At 37.6% G+C, this 20,802-nt stretch overlaps 3 protein-coding genes and 1 long non-coding RNA gene across 4 annotated transcripts; 2 read left to right on the plus strand and 2 right to left on the minus strand.

The window, feature by feature from the left end:
- Nucleotides 1-1,037: 1,037 nt before the first annotated feature.
- Nucleotides 1,038-3,436, minus strand: LOC116171635. The gene is made up of 3 exons (XR_004145483.1): nt 3,022-3,436; nt 2,701-2,974; nt 1,038-1,429 (listed from the first exon to the last, which is right to left on the minus strand). It is a non-coding gene; the product is annotated as an uncharacterized LOC116171635 (long non-coding RNA).
- Nucleotides 3,437-3,747: 311 nt separating this feature from the next.
- Nucleotides 3,748-5,931, plus strand: LOC116171634. The gene is made up of 4 exons (XM_031488582.1): nt 3,748-3,919; nt 4,681-5,010; nt 5,057-5,205; nt 5,258-5,931. The coding sequence occupies exons 1-4, from the start codon at nt 3,899-3,901 to the stop codon at nt 5,850-5,852; spliced, it is 1,095 nt and encodes a 364-aa protein (XP_031344442.1). The 5' UTR covers nt 3,748-3,898; the 3' UTR covers nt 5,853-5,931.
- A 5,682-nt stretch (nt 5,932-11,613) lies between these two features.
- LOC116172397 lies at nt 11,614-12,739 on the plus strand. The gene has a single exon (XM_031489609.1). It carries the CDS (start codon nt 11,770-11,772, stop codon nt 12,334-12,336), a length of 567 nt encoding a protein of 188 aa, XP_031345469.1. The 5' UTR covers nt 11,614-11,769; the 3' UTR covers nt 12,337-12,739.
- Nucleotides 12,740-15,444: 2,705 nt separating this feature from the next.
- LOC116171613 (asparagine synthetase [glutamine-hydrolyzing]) lies at nt 15,445-18,208 on the minus strand. Its single transcript, XM_031488555.1, has 8 exons — nt 18,154-18,208; nt 17,911-18,093; nt 17,727-17,854; nt 17,172-17,297; nt 16,891-17,128; nt 16,669-16,845; nt 16,064-16,625; nt 15,445-16,012 (listed from the first exon to the last, which is right to left on the minus strand). Exons 3-8 carry the CDS (start codon nt 17,850-17,852, stop codon nt 15,535-15,537), a joined length of 1,707 nt encoding a protein of 568 aa, XP_031344415.1. The 5' UTR covers nt 17,853-17,854; nt 17,911-18,093; nt 18,154-18,208; the 3' UTR covers nt 15,445-15,534.
- Nucleotides 18,209-20,802: the final 2,594 nt, after the last annotated feature.

Raw genomic sequence — 20,802 nt, forward strand, 5'->3', positions numbered from 1 at the left:
ATAATACCACACGGACTGTTTATAGGAGAATATCTTCGAATATATGAGGAATATGTAAAGAATTTTTTAATGGCAATAACCTTTGTGAGGCGCGGTTCTTTCTTAATAAATTCTAATTACTATTTCATTGACAGAGGTGTACCTATAACTACTGAAAGAGTAAATCAGGCGTTATTTTAAGAAACTCTTTTTCATCATCATTTTCCGTGATAGAATTTTACCTTACCTTGACATCTCGTTGTGGTATCGTCAATTGATTGATTCTCAATTTTAATTTAATATACTGATTTATTGATTTTCATAAATTAAATTTAATTGATAGGTGCTTTTAAGAACTGAAACTAAATTAATATAATATATTCTGAAGATTTTCAACAGCATCTATTGAGAAGTTTGACATTTAGAACAATCTTCGCAAAAGAGTAGGTATACGGCATATGCATATTGCAGTATTTTTTTATAGATACCTACTTTACCCTTTGAGCTGTGATATTGAAAAAATAGGGGCGATTCTGACTGGGGACGTCGAACATTATGTGAAGAGTTGTGAATATGGATTGATCTTCAATTATAATAACCCCCTCAGATATTTCGTAGTTACTGGTAAATGGGACTGACTGATGTAAAAAATATTGTAGCGAATAGTGTAGAAATCTATAGACATCGGGACGCCAGCAGGTGCCATCGAGGCGCTATCAAGTCGATAAAAGTTGCCGGCGTTATATGAATGCAATGTATGGAAATTCCTTCTTAATTAAATCGATCATTTTGATAGCCTCTGAAAGTATGACACCTGACGTTGATTTTGCGCCCCTTTAAGTCCGGCGCCCCGGTGCCGAGTACCTCTTGTTGCACCTCCGGGTAAAGACGGCCCTGATGAATTCTGAGACTAGAATTTAGATCTTTAGGGATCTAGCGTGAAGCAAATGTATTTTGTAAAGTTCTAAAGATGAAAAATCCTTATTTTGATCTTTTACTCTTTATAATCATAGTTGTTAGAACACATTTTAACGCCTAAAAAATGTGTAAGATGCATGCAAGACATTTTAAAGATCTACATTTTTTAAATAATAATAAATATAATAATATACATCTCTTGTGGGTTCTGGGATAGAATTGATCCACTCCCGCCCTGGAGATCGGAAAAGGCGATCAATGGGCATTAACGGTGACCAGTCCAACCACCTTTAGTACTTTTCCACTTTTGTTTCCAATTCCCACACCCATCTTCGGGTTCGGATTATCCTCATCAGTATCGGTTGAGAGCGAGGCAGAATGGGCAGCGTTCATTCGACCATTATCAAGCGGTTGCTTCAGACAATTCTAATGGAAGCGGTAATACAATGGCGAATAGGTGATACCAGAAAACACCCCAAGCAAGCAAGACGACGGTGATTGATAAGTATTTCCCGAAAGCTCATGTAACGATCTATAATAATAAGGAAGTTATGGTATAAATATTTTTATAAAAAAAGAAACTTGGCATTGCGCAGAATATGCATGCGCACACCTGATGTTTAAAATGTGATATGTTTGCTTTTACTAGAAGAATCTTTGGTTGAAATTTCAAAGAAATTCAAAAATCAATTTTTCTTGGTTTATGTGCCAGACCTATAAGCTACCGAATGCAAAAAGAACAAACTAAATATCTTGAAAACTGCAGGAGTAGTTTAGGCCTCGGACGTACGGACGGATGAAGTGGCCATAATAGCGCCTTCCAACGATGAATTGGAAAATGCGCTACGAATGGAAAAATTCAAGATGGCTGCCATTTTTTCTTGACTTGCGATCAGTTTACCAAATGGGACTATCTAGTATGTTATAGTACAAGTAATTATGTATCGATATTAGTCAAAACCTGCTTGTCTCTAATTTGTTCTAGGTTACCCTCTTCTGCTATGTTTACGGTATCAATAGCCAATCAAAGAAGAATAAAAGTTTAATGAACTTAATTCAAATAGCAACATTAAGCGCGAATTTGCTTTTCTGTGATTATTTCTTGTGGTTCTTCTTTGGGGGGAATTTGACTGGAAAGAATTCTTTTAGGGGTAAACCCACGCTGGGAGAGTTCGTGTAGTAAATTTACAGGTACGAATGAACTTTTAGAGTAGTATTTTCCAGGAGTGACCTTTCGGAAAAATCTTTTTAAGGGCGAATATTTACTTAGGGGTACACAGAATGGGGATTTATCGGGAACGAATTTTCCGAGTGCGTATGTTACGCGAATGAATCCCCAAGCGAGAATACTCCAGGGACGAATATTTCGAAGATGAGAGAGTTCTTTGGAGGGATGTATATCACACGCGCTGGAATACTCGCTCGCTAGGAACGGGCTTCAAACAAATTCGAAAACCAGATTTCAAATGATGAACCTTCCAAAAACTCGCCCTTGGTATAATTGGCATGTACTCGATTTTCCTTCTGTAGAAAGTGAAGTTTGAACCCTTGTATATTCCAGGAACGAATATTTGGAGGGGGACTTCATCTGGGGCAGAGTTCTTGCGGGTGCGAATCTTCGGAGCCGAAGTTATTAGGGCGTATTTTGATGCAGGAAGTAGATGGTAACAGAATTGAGTACAAAGGTAAGATTTGTTGCGAGCAGCAGGTGAGTCAGCAAACTGTGACTTTTTGGAAGAAATAAAACTGTAGCTAGGATGTACTCTAAAAATGTTTTCTTTTCCTGCAGTCTTTCCTACCTACCCTTTCAGAGATGCCAATGGTGCCAAAGTGTTGACTATTTTCTCTTTCATTTGGAAAAGCAAATGGCTAAAAATTATTTAGAATGAGTCTACTATACCATTTCAATGGCACTTAACCAAATTTCGGCATTCTTCTACTTGCACGATGGAAATACGAGTGAATGATCTTCCAGTCATTTTTATTACACGTGTTCTCCGAATGGGAATACCACCCTGTTCGACCATGGCATTTGCGGTAAATTTGCCAATAGGTACCTCAAGGCTTTCACATGTACCTAAATGTTAATAATTTTTAATAGATGAATGGGTCCTATTATGTTACCTATAGAGGATTTTGATTTTTGCTCCTCTCGAAACAACACAAGTTCTTTCTGGCGGTGTATTTTAGGGATGTTTAGGTGTTTTAACTCACCCTCTAAATGAATGAACACATAAACTAATAAAAAATACCTGTTTCTTACATTACATCGATTTGTAAAACACGTAAAAAGTAGCTACCTTGAAACCGAAACCAATTGATGAAGTGCATCATTTAATTAACGCCTTATTAAATTTACACATAACAAACTAGTGCTTCCAGGAGTAAATTTTTTGCTTTTTAGCTTACGTCTCAATACAAAGTTGCATTACTCTCACATGTAAATAAATATTTACGTACATTCGATATCATTAGTCACGTATAAGAATTTCACCCCAGATAAAAAAAATTTGTAAATTATTCTTCCGTTATTACTATATCGGCAGCTTGGGTTACCAATATTTTTAACCCTGTAATACGAAAAACAATCATTCATGAAGGTTATTATGTTCCATAACTCGCGTTATTTCTGTTTCAATGTCATAATTCTCGTATTGCGCATCCTTGATTTTTACGAATTGATCTTTATTGCTTATTTTCCTAGATTAAGTTTCGGCGGAAATTGAACAAAAGAAAAGAAACCGTACGCATATAATCAACGTATTTAATACCATACCAGAAGGTAGGCATACCGAATTGTTAATACATATTGCATCAAGGGAAAAGTTGTAGAACTTCTGATTCACGTACATCATCATCTTTTAATTTAATTTGTGGTGGTGGAAGTTTGTGATTTTATATATAAGAAGTTGTGTTGCTTAATTGAATAATTTGTGAATTTTGTTTAATTATTCAAGGTGCAGTTTTTATACACATTTATTGAATTACTACGTTTTTTATAATGCGGTTATTAATTCTTGGGGTAAGTGATTTTTTAAAATTTTAATTTTTACAACAAAAAAATTAATTCTTACCCTTAACATAAATTATCAATGAGTAAATCGGTTTAGTACAATCAGTAATTTGTTTAACGAAACTGAAATTATTAAAATACAAAATTAATTCTTGCGTCCCAAAAAGAAAAGAATTAAAAAAATATAGATTATATGCTTATAAATATATGGATTAGCAACAATTTGCTTTTTGATTGAAGTTATTGATCGATTTAATTTTTCATAAATGGTGTATTCGTACCAAAATTAAAAAGTGTAAGGACCTTGTATTAGTTTGTGCAACAATGATAGTTGTTTGTTAACTAATCGTAAAATCCACATGTGAAACCATGGTTTTAAATTGAAGACTTACTACTACGTATTAGGTACTGCTTTTTTACATTTACGCAAATATAAAAATTAAACACAATTGTTCAAGGTAAATACCTATTAACGAATTTTCTATTAGCTATACCTGATGTCATCAATAAATGTTTATCAGGAACAAAGGTCGGATGTAAATTAGTGCGAGGAAGCTCTAAAATAATTGCTCAGTTTATCATGCAACCATTAATCACAATTGTTAAAACAAGCGCAAAAACCTAATTGCCCTTCCCAGACATTGATAATTAGGTATACAAACATTACATAATGGAATTTATGAACCGGATACAAATGCTGGTTTTGCTTTTGACCAAGTCCACGTGCTGACGTTTTCAGTTGCGATTTAATTTCTCAGTTTTCATTTCAGCTATTACTATCTGCTGCGTGGGCAGAAGAAGTAAGATTGGTCGAATTAGAACCCGATCATGCGGCACAATACATTAATCAACAAGATCAAACGCTGAAATATGCGCCAAAAATTGAGTCAAACGTACCCTCACTTCGATACATTGGAAACCACCCAGAGCACGTTAACGAAGATATCTATTTGGCCAATCAGTACCACGGCCAGGACGGTTTGGGCGCTTACGTTTACGGGTACTCCGTTCCAGACATTGCCAAAACGGAAAAGAAGGAACGTAGCGGCAATCTTAAAGGAGCGTACAACTACATCGCCGGAAATGGGCAGGAAATTAAGGTAAAATGGATCCCATTCGTTCAGATCTAAGTTTGGTTCTTTTCAGGTGCAATATTGGGATGACGGTACAGGTTTCCATCAGATCGATAACGTACCAAAGGACCAACCCGAAGATAATCCTGAGGTGAAAGCAGCCAAGGAGGAGCATTTACGGATTTGGCACGAGCAAGCCCTTAGAAACTCCCAAGCGCCTCCGTAAGTGTAATATAATCCACTTCACTGGCTAAATTGTCAAATTCAATTTAAGGGACCCATACTCAAACCAGTACAATAACTTCGGAGCCCAGTCGCAGTCGCTCCAGAACCAGTACCAACAGTACCAAGGACAAATCGCGCACCCCCAGCAGCCTCAGGTACAAAGTCAATATCAGCCCCAAATACCTCAAGCCCCACAACCACAACATGTTTCTGCGCCCTTACACAATCAGCCAATCCAACACATACCGACCCAAGTGCTACCCCAACACCCAAGCGCGAACAGCGTAGATTACAGCGGTCAGTACTCCAACAACCAACAATCGTGGGTGCAAAGCCCAGCAGCTGCAGACAACAACGTGAATGCGGCCGCCAGCGCTCACGTTGACGGCATATGGGCACATGCCGGTGCCTCGCAACAGCAATGGGCTCAGGGCCCCGCACGACCCCATCAAGAGGAGGAGGAAACAGGCCCACCAAAAGGATTCTTCTACTCCTTCGACTACCCAGTCGGTATCATTGTAGGTAAAGAGGGCCAAAACCTGGAGGCGGCCTATAATCAAAACAAAGAACTTTTCGAAAAACAATTAAAAGGCGAGGGACCGCGGCCTAGTGGGTCTTCCAGTTCTTATCACGCTTCCGCTTGAGTATGAAATTTAAACACGTCAAAAAAATTGTTTCGAATATTTATTTTTGTTACTATTTAATAAATATTTATACTTTATATATCACTGCTTTATTACTGTTCAATCACAATTGTGGGCTTTTTTCTCCGTCAACAATAAAGTCACCTTTTGTATACTTCGTGTATTAATTCAGGGGTAGTTCGGTATCAAGTCGATTTCTTCTGGGTAGCTTATGCCGACGACGTTAATAGGCGGGTCCGGTATGAAGACCAAGTACGGCCTCGGCTTTTCTGGGGAGGTGAAGCGGTTGACGAACGGAATTCGCTGTACAAGTGCGACGAAACCTGATACTCCATTCGAAATTGTAGTTGGAATTGCTTGTATTCCGCTGATGATGTTGCCGAATAGGTCGGGGACGTTGATTTCGATTGGGAACCAAGTTGAGCTGCTTATTAAGTCGCCAATTGTGGGAAGCCGAGGGTGAGTGGCCGCATATGCGTACACAGTTGGTCTGTAACATTAGAAAACCTTATATTAGTTATACAACTTTCACAAAAGAGCAATTTTGAAAATCATCTTGGCGGTTTTTGGTATGGGCCCAGTGGAGTAGATCCTGACGATTTAAGTTATCGTATAAAGAACATGTAAAGCCAAAATAATTAAAATTGGAATATTATAGGTCCTAATGTGCATCCTCCCTTTGCTATTTATCTTAATTAAAGCGGTGAATCATTTCGTTGTTAAATTGTATAGGTTTACGCATCGCAGTGGAACAATCGTTAATTGCAACTAGGTACCTTTAATAAACATGTACGCTTCAACATTAATAGCCATGTCCAAGCAATCGCCGTTAATAAATCATCAATTTGTTTTACTTTGCATGAACTGTCATAATAAAATCGACAAGTAGTAGATCGGGAATCATTATTTCGTATCTATGATGTTACATAATGCATTAATGGTAGTCTCAAGCTCAGACATGATCTGCGAATAACCTTACAGGTATTGTCAATGATATTTTATTACTTGTTACGCTGCGAATGATAGTTGAAGTCAAATTAAATTAAATCGTACATGTGCAGAAGAAGGCCATTTATTTGTTTGGAGTTCTAGATTATTTTAAATACTAGATATCGTAGAAGCCAAAGAAAGAAGAAATCTAGTCTGCGGCTTTCAGAAGGTAGCGGGTAGACACCTTCTGCAACTCCAGCAGAAGTCAAATCTACTTCAGAGGCGCAACTCTGCCTACGCGAGCCTTGATTTTCTCTTAATTCCGCCGTCTAAAGAGAAATCATGTCCCAACCAACCCTAATTCATTCTACACCCCCTTATGTCCTTAAATATATTTATATACATATCCCGTTTAAGCTAGCAGAAGGTATAAAGTATTTCCCGACAAGTGATTAATGAACTGAGATGGAAGAAGAGAGATATAAAAAATAGTAGGGATAATAGGAATGCGAAATAAAAAATCCCATACAACTGAATACCGAACGATCCTCGAGCTCTTCACACTTCCATCATTTTTACAACACACCTTAAAGGGTTGATTCTGTCCCACCAGATCAGCATAGCTTGTAAATCAAATTTTTTGAACCGACATTAGTTTTACTTTTATTCAAGGTGTCTACCTAGGTGCCTACATAAAACATTTCATTCAATTTTCAACAAATAAAAAAAATTGGGATTGCGCAAATAGAAAAGTCGGGTTGCACAGGCGCGATTTTTTTATCTGTATAGCGGACATTCATATGTTCTTTGTAACAAGAATTCCAAAGAAACCCATTTTTGGAGGTTTGGACAGTTTTTGAGCGGTAACTTTTTGGCCCGTTAGTCTACGTAGCCTAATAGCGTAGTCTAATAGCGACTTTTCTTATATCCTGAAGAATATGAGTATTAATTTTCGAAGCGATCGGACATTTCTACATAAAGTTATCGTGCACACGGGTAGAAGACAGACGGACGGGCAGACAGACAACAATACAAAATTATAAACAATCTCGAGAATCGTTAATAAAAGTGAACTATCGATGAACTCCAAGACAGTACTAAACTTCCGAAAGCTAATTAAATCGTAATCTCAGATAGGGTCTGAAGGAGCACAAAATCCGAACAATACGAAGGAATAAGAACAAACCGAGCAGAGAATAAATACAAAAAAATTACAGATTTATCCCAAAAAATGATTGAATACGAAAGACGACACACAGAATTATTTGGAGAAGTAGATATATGTAATCAATACAAAAAATATTTAACAGTAACAGAATTAAAAACCATAAGAACAATAGGTAATTATAACCATATAAAAATGTACTAATTCGGTTAAACCAATCAGCTCAATAATAAATTGGAAAAACATGGCCATTAAGTCAAAGTAGAAGGGGTTAGTTCATTATTTGGAAAGTGTTTAGAGAGGAGATTTGGTTTTGATCCGAACAAGAAACTACGTCGCTGTCCAAGAAATTAATTGGGTTTTGATTGCGAAAGAAAAATCGGTGCCCATTTAAACTCACTCGAATTGGATATGAAATTTCCAATCAAGATCAGAAAATCCCCAATTGAGCGTGTTCTGTGTAATTATTTAAAGTGAATGAATAGTAATAGAAATCTTGTGAAATAAAACCCCAAGGAAAGTCTGCTGATACATTGCATGTCGAAGTATCTAAGATGTTGTACTAAATTACTGCAGGTTGTGTTCAAAAAATCCTTCAGATCTCTTCAAAGTCTCTTTAAAATGTCGTTACAGTTTTTTTCAAAGTTGCTGTAAAATGAATTGAAAGTTTTTTCTGTTTTTTCGTCATCGAAAACGCTTTCGAAATCTTTGCAAGAGTCTTTCAATGTCTTTCTTACGGGATCTTTTCTGAAATGTTTAAGAACTCTTTAGTTCCTTTAATCTTCCTAATGTCGATCCAAAGAAATGTATATATTCAAAAACCATTCAGAACTATTTTCATTATGTAGGTAGAATCTCTTCGGGATTTTTATAATCTCTTCAACGTTTCTTTAGAGTTTCTTTAAAAGTCTTTTTAAAATACCTTTAAAATTCCCTCACATTCCTATAAATATTTTTTGAGAATCTCGTCAGACTTCCCGCAGAACTTTTCAGAATGTCTTTTCTCATTTCCACAAGTAGTCCAAGAGCCCAGTAGGAAAGTACACCTTGAACGCCCGGACGATTCTAATAATTTTCATAGGATTCGCCATAAAAATTTGCATTAGAATCGACAACGGTGCCGGCGAAAATGCTGCCGAAAGCAGTTAAAAAAATTAAATTCGCCACTTATTTTTGGAAAATGTACTTTATTGTCCCGGACGTTCAGGAAGAGTACTAAAGGGTGCATATGGATGAGTTTTATCGGAAAAAGTCACGGTGCCGGGGCGCAACTTGCCGCAACCCTTGGCACCGCGACTACATGGGGTGGTAAATCGTACTAAACTACCTTTTTCTCCCGGACCAAAATGACCTATAGGAAATGTGCCGACTCTCAGGATGCCGACAGTCCTCGGCACCGTCGATGGAATCCGAGCGCGCGCGATCCTATTGGCACTGCGCCAATAAAAGCCCTTTAGATTTCCTGGACGTCCGGGACAATAAAGTACATCATCCAAAAATAAGGGGCGAATCTCTGAGCGAATTTAATTTTTTTTTACTGCTTTCGGCAGGATTTTCGCCGGCACCGTTGTCGATTCTAATGCAACTTTTTATGGCGAATCCTATGAAAATGATTAGAATCGTCCCGGCGTTCAAGGTATACTTTCCTACTGGGCTCTTGGACTAAACGAAAATCTAAATTTCTCCGAAATGTTTATGGTCGTTTTAAAATCACCTTCAATCTTGAGAGAATCGGTTAGAGCCACCCCTTCTACCTCTTACTTTAGACTTTGGATTTGAGAATTTAATTATGAAGATTTTCAGGCGTATTTCCTTTCTCGAATTTTCTGCTTTGCGGTGATCGTACGTCCACTGGATAAAGTAGTAGTGTTCTCGCTCCATTGTGGCGATCGTACGTCCATTGGATAAAGTTCTCCCTCTATTCCATATCCATAGCATTAGTGAGTAATTATGGTTACTTTTTGAATGCGTGGATTTACTTTATTTATGTCAAGTGCATAGGATTTCCTAGGATTATTTCATTATTTCAAAAACACAGCCTTGTAGGTAGAATTGAAAATTTCTTTACTATTTTTTTAAAGTCCCTGGGAAATCTATTTCAAATTCTTTTCACATTTTCTGCTCAAAATCGCTTTATAATTCTTTTAATGTCCTCTTAATGTATGTCCAGTCAAAAGTATCTGCATCCATCTTTTCAAAATCGCTGAACATTGTTCCAAAATGTCTACAAAATATATTCAAAATTTTATCAAAACGTGCTCACAATCTCTCTACAGAATCTCAGGTTTCTTTGTCTTGTTTACACAGACTCTCCAAAATATAATTTGGCGCAGAAGGTCTATTTCAAGGCCCATTTTGAACAAGTGTCTTTTCATTTGACAGTGCTAGCCATGTCAATAGGAATAAATCATTGCTACAGAATGTAGATTTCAGCAGGTCTTCAGCCCTTGGGCTTGTCTTGGCTTTGATCAGAGATATTTTTCCAAGTCCTATAAAATGCAAATACCGATCTTTCTTGGCTAGTTGGTCCGCCATTTTGTTACCTTCGCAATAGCAGAATGCCTGAGTGGTCACCATACGCAATAAGCGCAACTGATGCTCTAGGATGTTAATAGAAAATATTAACGGCAAGAAAAACAAAGTTAAATTCGTAACCCTTCACGAAGACGCAAATGTACGAACGAAATTTTTTTAAAAATTCACTCTAAATCGTAAAGTTGCTAAGATTTTCCAAAAAAATTATGTCTATTTGATGAATTGAAAGGCTGTTACGTTATGGACAGAGAAAACTGAGACCAAAGTGACCGTGTGACCAAAAACGAATGTTTCCTTAGGGAGTACAAAATTGGATTCGATCACTGCGAATGAACCTGGATAGGGAGGTACACGTACACCTCTGGCATTTCTAAAGGAAAGTTGAGCTGTTTCAGAGCTTTTAAGTGGAATTTTATTGCTGGACCTTTCACTGAAACTTTGTTCACACAATTTTTTGGAAAGGGTAATCTCCAAACAATCTAAGCACACTCTTTACAATCGCGTGGCGCTTTGGTTATTTACTTAGTTATTAGATTTAACTGTGTGGAAGGATGCAAAACAGTACCTACTAACCTTTGTACGTAAGTCTCCAACCCAATGGCCGGGGCGGAATACGAAAATCTGACGTAGGTAAGCAAGACCACGAAACACAGACACATCTCGAACGTCGAACATACGATTGCTATAAAGTTTGCATGGAATTTGAAGAGATCCGCTAGTCACCAAACCCCTAACAGCTTGCAAAAATAAATACCAGTTGTCGATGGCCTATAATCAATGGAAATGGAATGCAGTTTTGATTGTAATGTTAATTACTTATATCAACCATGTAAGGATTGACCAGCACAATGGTTTGGTGCCGTTATGCGTTTAATTGTCGTGGGCGTTCGCATTCACGAATTTCCATAGATCGAAGTCGGAGGAAATCAATATTTTTATTTTCAATCAGTTTAATTAAACGAAATTGAGTACCAAGAAACGATGGCGTGTTGTACGTATAACGGACCGAATGACACAGATCAGGAAACTGCGGATATAATTATCTTGCAAATTCCCGCGCCATTAGCTATATTTATTTTACAAACTTGTTTTATAACCATCCGAGTTTTCTTCACATGCAGACAAGAAGAATACCGTACCGATATTGCATTTTATTATGCGAACAGCCCATGTGCCAGATTTTTGTCCATGTAGGTCACCCACCCATGCCATGGTCAGTTTGCAATCCGTACTGCTATTAATTTTATTTCAATCAATTGCATTAGTCGACCGTCACCCATAACAACAATGAGATCCTTTGCCTTTCTAGTGGTTATTCTCTGTCTACTAGCAATAAGCCACACAGTGCGGTTGAACAACGCAAAACCACCGCTACTAATTCGCCTGGGATTTTTAAACCCCCAACCCTCCGTTAGTAAATTCCCGCCGGTACTCGAGTTCGTCGTCCAGCAAATCCAATCGTACTTTTCCAATTATGTTTACGAAGATTTGAGTCGACCGGCCACGTGGGATACGCAGGTGTACACCACCGAAGTGCCGCCGGATGAAGTTCCAATTGAAGCGGTGAGTCAAAACGAAACAATTGTTTATAACGTTACCGGCGTCGGCGAAGGAAATGTGACGGTTAGTGTGGACGAATATGAGGAAGAGGATCCGGACGGCGTCGAGCCGGTCGAGTTGCTTTTCGAGAAAATTCCAATAAATCCCGAAAGTTTTAATATGTCAAAACAAGCAGTGGCAACTAATAATTCTAATATTTATGTGGGGGTAGTTGTCATTAATATTGCAAATGCTAACGTCAGTATAAGAAAGAGTCAAAATGGAGGAGGCGAAACAAAAAATTCATCAGTGTAGTGGTTATACTATCCATCAAAAGTTGTAGTTTGGGAGGAGGCACCCCAAGAGGATGCTAAAATGTGGAAGAATTGTGAAATGGTGGTAGCGGCGAAGGCAGCACCTGACAACCCTTTAAATAGAGTTAGTTCTTCTGTTCAGGTACAGACTTGAGATAAAAAATATAGGGTTTCCTCAAGATGATGATGATCCTACGTGGAAACGGATTTTTAGACCAAACATAATATTCTCCATATTTCATCACTTTATTTAATTCGCAACTCCCTCCCTTACTATAAACCAAAATTGTACAACGTTACTTGTACATGTATTTCGTAGATCGCTGTCATGGATTTACATTAGTTTATTATTTAAGATTAATTGTATAGAACAATCCGAAATTTGTTAAGTTAGGTCCTTTTTAGACGAGTATATTGCCTAATTTATTTAATTTAAATCTAGCTTAAGTACTTTAATAATAAATGCATTTTCAATTAACTACGATCCGTATGGAATAAATTTATTATTTAGAATAAATCTATTATAATACCTACATTGTTTCAATTTATTTATATTAAAGTAAAACAACAGTTTTCCTTTCTTCCACTTCCTCTGTTAATATTCCATTCTAAAAACCAACAGAGAGAAATACTGCGGAATCTTTCAAATGATGAGAAAGAAGGTGATTCAAGAAGACGTCATCGAATAAGAAGGCAGTAAAAACAGCCAATAGGGCGCGAACTAGGCGTAGTGACAAAATGATCTAAGAAAGGAGAGGTGAAGAAGTAGCGATGGAGGAATGAAAGAATTCTACAGGCAACATTCTTAAGAAAATTTTTTTTCCGGGTCGATCTGAGACAATTTTATTTTCGGGGCTCAAAAAAAGGCAGTGTATAACCTTCGCTTTTTTTAACCAAAAATCGACTACACCAAAATTTCTCGGGAAAACACTTTTTCTTATTAATTTGGGTGGTAAAATCCAAATCAATTCTTACTTTTTCGATCAGACTTCTCAATCAAAGGTTATAGACTAGAAACCAATTTCGAAAAAAAATTCAAAGGGCTGTAACTTTTGAACTAGTAGCCCAATCTTGGAACTGTGTGAAATTATGGATTCTACAGGCCACATTCTATAAGAAAATTTTTTTTCCGGGTCGATCTGAGACAATTTTATTTTCGGGGCTCAAAAAAAGGCAGTGTATAACCTTCATTTTTTACCAAAAATCGACTACACCAAAATTTCTCGGAAAAACACTTTTTCTTATTAATTTGGGTGCGTAGAATCCACATCAATTCGTACTTTTTCGATCAGACTTCTCAATCAAAGGTTATAGACTAGAAACCAATTTCGAAAAAAAATTCAAAGGGCTGCAACTTTTGAACTAGTAGCCCAATCTTGGAACTGTTTGAAATTATGGATTCTACAGGCCACATTCAATCAGAAAATTTTTTTTGCGGGTCGATCTGAGACAATTTTTTTTTCGGTGCCAGAAAAAGGCAGTGTATAACCTTCCTTTTTTACCAAATATCGACTACACCAAAATTTCTCGGGTGAACACTTTTTCTTATTAATTTGGATGCGTAGAATCCAAATTAATTCGTACTTTTTCGATCAGACATCTTAATCAAAAGTTATAGACCAGAAACCAATTTCGAAAAAAAATTCAAAGGGCTGTAACTTTTGAACTAGTAGCCCAATCTTGGAACTGTTTGAAATTATGGATTCTACAGGCCACATTCTATAAGAAAATTTTTTTCCCGGGTCGATCTGAGACAATTTTTTTTCGTGGCTCAAAAAAAGGCAGTGTATAACCCTCCTTTTTTACCAAAAATCGACTACACCGGAATTTCTCGGGAGAACACTTTTTCTTATTAATTTGGGTGCGTAGAATCCAAATTAATTCGTACTTTTTCGATCAGACATCTTAGTCAAAAGTTACAGACTAGAAACAAATTTCGAAAGAAAATTCAAAGGGCTGTAACTTTTGAACTAGTAAACTTGGTACTGTTTGAAATTATGGATTCTACAGGCCACATTTTAAAAGAAAATTTTTTTTTCGGGGCTCAAAAAAAGGCCTTCCTTTTTTACCAAAAATCGACTACACCAAAATTTCTCGGGAAAACACTTTTTCTTATTAATTTGGGTGCGTAGAATCCAAATCAATTCGTACTTTTTCGATCAGACTTTTTCATCAAAAGTTATAGACTAGAAACCAGAGACTTGCTATGGTATGCTATATTTATCGATGTTTTATTGTTTAATTAATTATTAATGGGGATATTCGCTATTAAAGTTTTGACATCGCCAATAGATATATTTCTTCCAGACGTCCCAATCGCCCTTTGTACCATGAAGGAAAAAACCAGTTCCTATCACCCCCTCCCCCCAATCTCCTCTTTTGATAAGGAGTCAGAAAGTAGGGCGGTAGTTGGTAGAAAATAGTTCCTTTTGTTGAAACCTTTAATTGGAATACCATGAAAGATAGAATTAATTTCTACCCCTTTCCTCCTCCCATCGGCCACCTACTGATCTCGGAAAGGAGTCGCGCAAGAAAGTTATAGTTTGTACAAATGAATTCATTTCGGCGAGACCTTTCATTAGAATACCATGAAGGGTAAAACGTGTGTTCACCCTCGCCCCTCTTTTTTTACTCGTCTATCCGTCTGTCCGTCCGTCCGGACCCTCTTCTGCGGTTTGAACTACTTTTAGGGGAATGGTTCTAGAGTCCTGCAATTTTTTGCAATATGTAGCCTATACCTTGAAGATGTGCCAGACGGTTATCAAATTTTGCTGTCAAGGGGGGACCCCTCATGAATTATTTCCTAAGATGCTGTTTCTGAACGTAAAACGTGCATAACTTTTGCACGCAACAACCAACTGGTCTAAGAATTTGCATACGCATGCCTTTGGTGGTGCCAAATAAAATGTGCAATGTTTCTTTTGAGTTTTGTAATTTTAAAAACTTTGATTGGGGAAAACTATTGGAAAATATATCATTATACCAAAACTAGATAATACGTGGCGTAACATTCACCTTGTATATAAACTTGATCTAAATACATATGGAGTCCGTTTCTCGGGGGCACGCGTACACGAATGGAAATTAACAGTGTAATAAAATTACGCACTTTTTATGTGTATCCAAATATTTTTATGTAATAAATAACTTACAGATAATGTAAAAATATTCATCTTGACCTACATAATTAACTACTTAATTAACCGTGCGTAATTTCCTTATCGCTCTCCTTGTCGGCTGCGTAATGGTTAATAAATCTAGCTGATGGATCCTGCGATTCTATCCACCGCGGCATCCAAAAGAACGGAATAAACTTCTCAGCCAATTTCGGATAATGTTTTTCAAATACCTCCCGATAGTAAAACGCTTCTTTCGACTTCGGCGTACAGTGCGGATACTTCTGTTCAGCAACCGCCGCATCAAACACCTCGGGCATTCGTTTATCGATAATCTCTTGCAAAATTGTAAATAAGGATTTCTTATGGGAGGTTACACCGTCGCTGAAGGCCTCCTTGTGCCTCCACAGTATGTGATCCGGTAATACTCCAGTGTCATTAAATGCGTACCTTAGAAGGTACTTTTCTAACTTCATGTTTTTAGGTTGCCTAGTTTCTTTGGGCAGGCTGAGGAAGTAGTTTGTAAATTGTAGATCAAGGAAAGGCACTCGAAGTTCCAGGCTGAAAGAATGAATAGCTGGTTATAGAGCGTAGGTAGTGTATTTGACAAACCTGTGAGCTGCAGTTGTGCGGTCGGCTCGTAAGCCATCAAAGAGGTAGATTTCGCGTAACAACCGCAAGCTCTCCTCGTGAGCTTCGTCTGAGCTTGGCGCGTCTCTGAAGTAAATGTAGCCTTGGCAAAGTTCATCAGCACCTTCTCCACTGAATATAACGGTTGTGTTTGTATTTTCCTGTATGTATTTGGCAACAATGTACATGCCCACTGATGCCCGGATTGTTGTAATATCTGGGGTTTCCAGGTGGTAGATGACATCGTCTAAAACGTTGCTTACATCCTCCTCCGTGAATATCACCTCGTGGTGCTCTGTGCCGATGAACTTCGCTACCTCTCTGGCGGCTTTAATGTCGGGGCTGTCACCCATGCCCACGGAAAATGATTGCACTTTATACGGGAGGTTGGCGGCACGCGCCTCTTTAACTAAAATAGAAGCGACCAAGGACGAATCCAAACCTCCTGAGAGTAGACACCCAATCCGTCTTTGTGCCATTAGACGTTTTCTAATTGCCGTAGTGAACAGTGATCGGATATTCGCGAGGTGATCGTTTGTTAAATCTACGGGGCGAAAATGTATGCGGGCGATAATACGCCAACTTACCTTCGTATGGCAAGAACGGTTTGAAAGTGGGACGGTCTCCTGGTCCGTGAAACTTTTCCCGTCTAATAAATTTTGCTTTACCATCATCGAGTAGCTGATACTCTTCAAAGGTACCTGGTGGGAATGGCTCGAGGGACCATTCGTCGCCATTCGTCTGCTGGGAAATTGACGCTATACCTAAAGTAAATGGGTTAATTATCGGGAGAAGGTTTCGGATTTAACCTTTGGCTTCTGAGCATATGCCCAAAACACCACCGTTGGTGAACACTCTAAACAAAGGCCGAACGCCATATGGATCCCTGGCGAGTAGTACTTTCCGGTTGGGTACATCAATCAAACAGAACGCAAAGACACCATCGAGACTTCTTACGCACTTTTCAATTCCAAATTTTTGGTACAGGTGGAAGACGCATTCCACATCGCAGTTTGTTTCGTAGTCGAAGCCGTGCTCTTCTTTAAGCTACGGGTGGGAGTGAAACCGTTGTTAGAAGGAAGGGCCTTACCTTCATGCAGTTGTATAATTCCCCATTGCAGATTAAAGCCGAATGTGGGTATTGGTGCAGTTTGAGTGGTTGCATTCCGTAGGTGGTATCGACAATCGCTAAGCGATGAAAACCAACGCCGCAGTTCTAGGAAAACCAAATTAATATTTTGCCACTGCGTGCTTATATCATGATTAAAACCCATGGGGCCCTTTTGTTTTTGATATTGGTATTGATATTTTGTAACATGATCGAGAACATTAGAAGTGATTGTGTGTCTTTCCTTTATCTACTCAATTTACTGCTATATGAATTTGGCGGCCGGCAACTAGAAACCAAAGCTCTAAGGTCAGGAATAAAAAGTTCACATTTGCACGAAAGGGATCAATGCAATAAATTCTATCTTGTGAAAGATAAGATTGCAGTTGGAGAACCGACAAATAAAAATGCTATAATTAAAAAATAGAGCGCCGCATATTTGTGAAAAAGATTTTGAAATATGCTTTCGGGTGAATCTATTTTGTGCAGATAGCCACGTGCCATTTGTACTCTGGGTGAATTTAAGCGTACACCTACCTTGATATTATTGTCGTATTCAATTCTCCATGCATCCGGCCCCCTGTGTGTAATTTTCGGGAACGAAGTTCCGCAATACTTCAGCATGTTGCACTCAATTCCAAAGAGTGCCCAAATTCCACACATTGCTGTAAAAAATTAAATTTCATTTATTTCAAATTAGTCATTTAGCACAATCACTTACTTGTAAAATTTGTGATTTAAATTTCAGAGATACTTCAGAGAGCCAAGACGTTGACACGTTTGTGGATGATGAAACACAGCTAAAATTTAAATGTACCAACCGGTGGTTAAACCCCCCCACCAAAACAAAAACCTACACGTGCGCAAAATTGCTTAGTGTTGGGATGAGTGCATTTATTGTTTTCTGTAAAATGAAAATAATCAGCAACAAAAATATCAGGAAATCGACCGGCTCATCACTCACGAGTGTGCGCCTATCAGTATTACAGATAGTTTTATCACTAGTAAAGGCATTGGCATAATGGTAAAGCGTAAAGAGCAATGCCACTTGAGTCTTAACATTGCAGTATTTAGGAAATTGCAATACCATTTTCAGTGTATTGCAGAATGCTATATCAAGAGTTTACTGTAGTTTGAAATAGATGTCGCATGATATTCTACAGCAAGCATTTAATTCTCCAGTTCTGATAAATCCAAACTGAAAAGTTTTACCAGGTTTAAGAACGAAGAGGAGTTTTTATCACTTGATTTGCTTCCCGTAATTTTGTTAATTTGTAATATCCCCAAGTCGCAGTAAGTGAGATCTCATCCTGGTTGTCCGTTGCGTTCGTTGAAAACCTCTAGAAAGATAGTGAAGCTCGAAGCATGACTCTTGACTGCACTATCAGCTAGAACATCATATGGTTTTAGGATGCAATTTCTACAATAGATCAATCCCCCCTCCCCCTCCCCCTCTATTTTCTTAGTGATCCATTAAATTGATCCACCACTGCTTTTAAATAAATAACATTTGGTATATATGTTACCAACTTTATAAATGTTTTGTTTTGCGGTCAATTCAAACTGTCCGCAGTCATTTTGGATCACCCGGTACCAAGCGAGCAGATAACGATAAACATCTGCAAATGTGCTAGCGCCCTATTATTTTTTCTCTCCAATATTATTTTAAAATTGATGGCAGACGTATATTAATAAACGTTTGTTTGTTGTGCTGTTGAAATTGGAAAAATTACATAAAAATAGAACGGACCGCACAACAGACGCATTGTATACGTTTATACGCTAGTTCTAAGCTATGCAAAAAGAAAATTGCGGTAAAATAGGTTTACTAATCATCGCACAAAATCTCTCGGTCTAATATAATAGATTTTAGTAAGAAATGCTCAACAGGCGTATAGCAATATCAACGTAGGTTCGTCGTTCATATGAAAGGGATTCAAACCATTAAATTTCAAATTTTGTGTAAAACGTCAAAGTAACAATTATTTGATATAAGTACAACCTAGGATATGCATCTCTGAACTGAAGATGGTTTATTTCAATGCGTTTCTTCAGTGAACCCTGAACTAGCTGCCAAGCTACTATAGAAAATTTCCTACAAATACGTTATGTGATTATAAGAAATTTGGTTTTTATTGAATACCTGAAGTCTACGCTCTACGGCAAGTTTGAGTTTGTGCCTCCTCTTCATAAGGTCTGATATATCTGGGATTTCAATGATTGAGAGATATTACAAAATATGTTACAAGATGTTCAGAAATTAGTTTGAAAACTCGAATTTCCCTTTGGTCTTTGGAAATCCGTTAAGCTCCCCGTCAATAATTCCTGGATTTCCACGGCACTCCCTGAAATCGGATAAAATTCCTTATAAATCCTCAGAAATCATTTCGAAATTTAAATTTTCCCCATACTTGACACTCCATTCCAATACCTACTTTACTATCGCCGCTTCCATGTAGAAAAACCTATACGCTTCCTCATACCTTCTCACAGGTATTATAAATTAATAACAATATTTGCGATTGTTATATTTCAAATACTGCGTGGGAATATTGAGTAAAACAATTAGCTAAAGTTCATTTTTGAACGAGTCAAAGAAAGCTACTTCAGTGACATAGTGCAATTGGGAGGTAGACAAGGAAAGTCACATTTTGACTTTATCCAAGTGAATGTAAATTCATTTAGAACACAACCACATGGGTTAAAAAAATTGTAGTTCACCTGTCATATTTTATCAGGAACGAATTCCTTCGGTACGGAAAAACAATGATTGAAAGGTAGAAGTGGCCGCACGTGCAGATAAGCGCATCAGGTGATTAATCTCTACCTGCTTACGTTACCGCCCCTCCATCAAAAATATAACTTATGACCAAATCATTCGATTGTGTTAACGCGAAGTGAAGTGCATTTTGTGCGGAATGGTTCCCAAACATTCCAAATGGTTTCAAGGAGAGTGCCTAGTGCCGAAAGCAAAAAAGCTAAGGGTGAGTTTTGACAAGCACAGATTAGGTATCGCGTAAAATTCAGTAAGTAATTTGGATTTTGAATTTAAACATTGGGCATCCAATGCAAAATGATTTTGGAGTTGGACAATAGGAGAAGGCTGACTTAATTATTGTGTATGGAAATTTACCTCAATACAACTGCCGTTAATTTCAATCAATCATTTTCCAAATCAAAAATGTATACACGACAATATTACAATCGTCTTATATATGCGAGTCTAATTGGAAACACATGTGTAGTCCATTGCGTTGGCGGCGTCGGTATTTTAAACAGGTGTTTAGAAGTCGGTTGATAATTTCATTTTTAACAAAAAAACACATTTGCCTTTTGATTATCTTTAATAATAATTGTCGCAGAGTTTACTAATTTTGAATTAATTTGATAGAGTGAACCGTATACTTCCTTCACAAAATGAAATGCCCCTTCAAATCGAAACAAACAACTCAAGATTATTGTGTCACTTCATGCCTAAAAACTGCAACTAGCAATTTCATTCTTTTTCTCTGGATTCATGTTAAATCTGGGCGATTATTAGAAGCATTTAATTGGTCCAAAAATTCATTCAATATAGCAACTTGTATTATTACCTTGCACAAGTATTTGTCTC

The sequence above is a fragment of the Photinus pyralis genome, unplaced genomic scaffold (genome assembly GCF_008802855.1).
Source record: "Photinus pyralis isolate 1611_PpyrPB1 unplaced genomic scaffold, Ppyr1.3 Ppyr1.4_LG5, whole genome shotgun sequence".
Lineage (NCBI taxonomy): Eukaryota > Metazoa > Arthropoda > Insecta > Coleoptera > Lampyridae > Photinus > Photinus pyralis.

Excerpts from the sequence above, each read along its gene's own strand:
- LOC116171613 (XM_031488555.1), bottom strand. The coding sequence starts at position 17,852 with ATGTGTGGAATTTGGGCACTCTTTGGAATTGAGTGCAACATGCTGAAG. Across the intron at positions 17,129-17,171 it reads AATTATACAACTGCATGAAG|CTTAAAGAAGAGCACGGCTT; the intron begins GTAAGGCCCTTC and ends TCCCACCCGTAG. Across the intron at positions 16,013-16,063 it reads CGCACAACTGCAGCTCACAG|CCTGGAACTTCGAGTGCCTT; the intron begins GTTTGTCAAATA and ends TCATTCTTTCAG.
- LOC116171634 (XM_031488582.1), top strand. The coding sequence starts at position 3,899 with ATGCGGTTATTAATTCTTGGG. Across the intron at positions 5,011-5,056 it reads GAAATGGGCAGGAAATTAAG|GTGCAATATTGGGATGACGG; the intron begins GTAAAATGGATC and ends GGTTCTTTTCAG. Across the intron at positions 5,206-5,257 it reads AGAAACTCCCAAGCGCCTCC|GGACCCATACTCAAACCAGT; the intron begins GTAAGTGTAATA and ends ATTCAATTTAAG.
- LOC116172397 (XM_031489609.1), top strand. The coding sequence starts at position 11,770 with ATGAGATCCTTTGCCTTTCTAGTGGTTATTCTCTGTCTACTAGCAATA.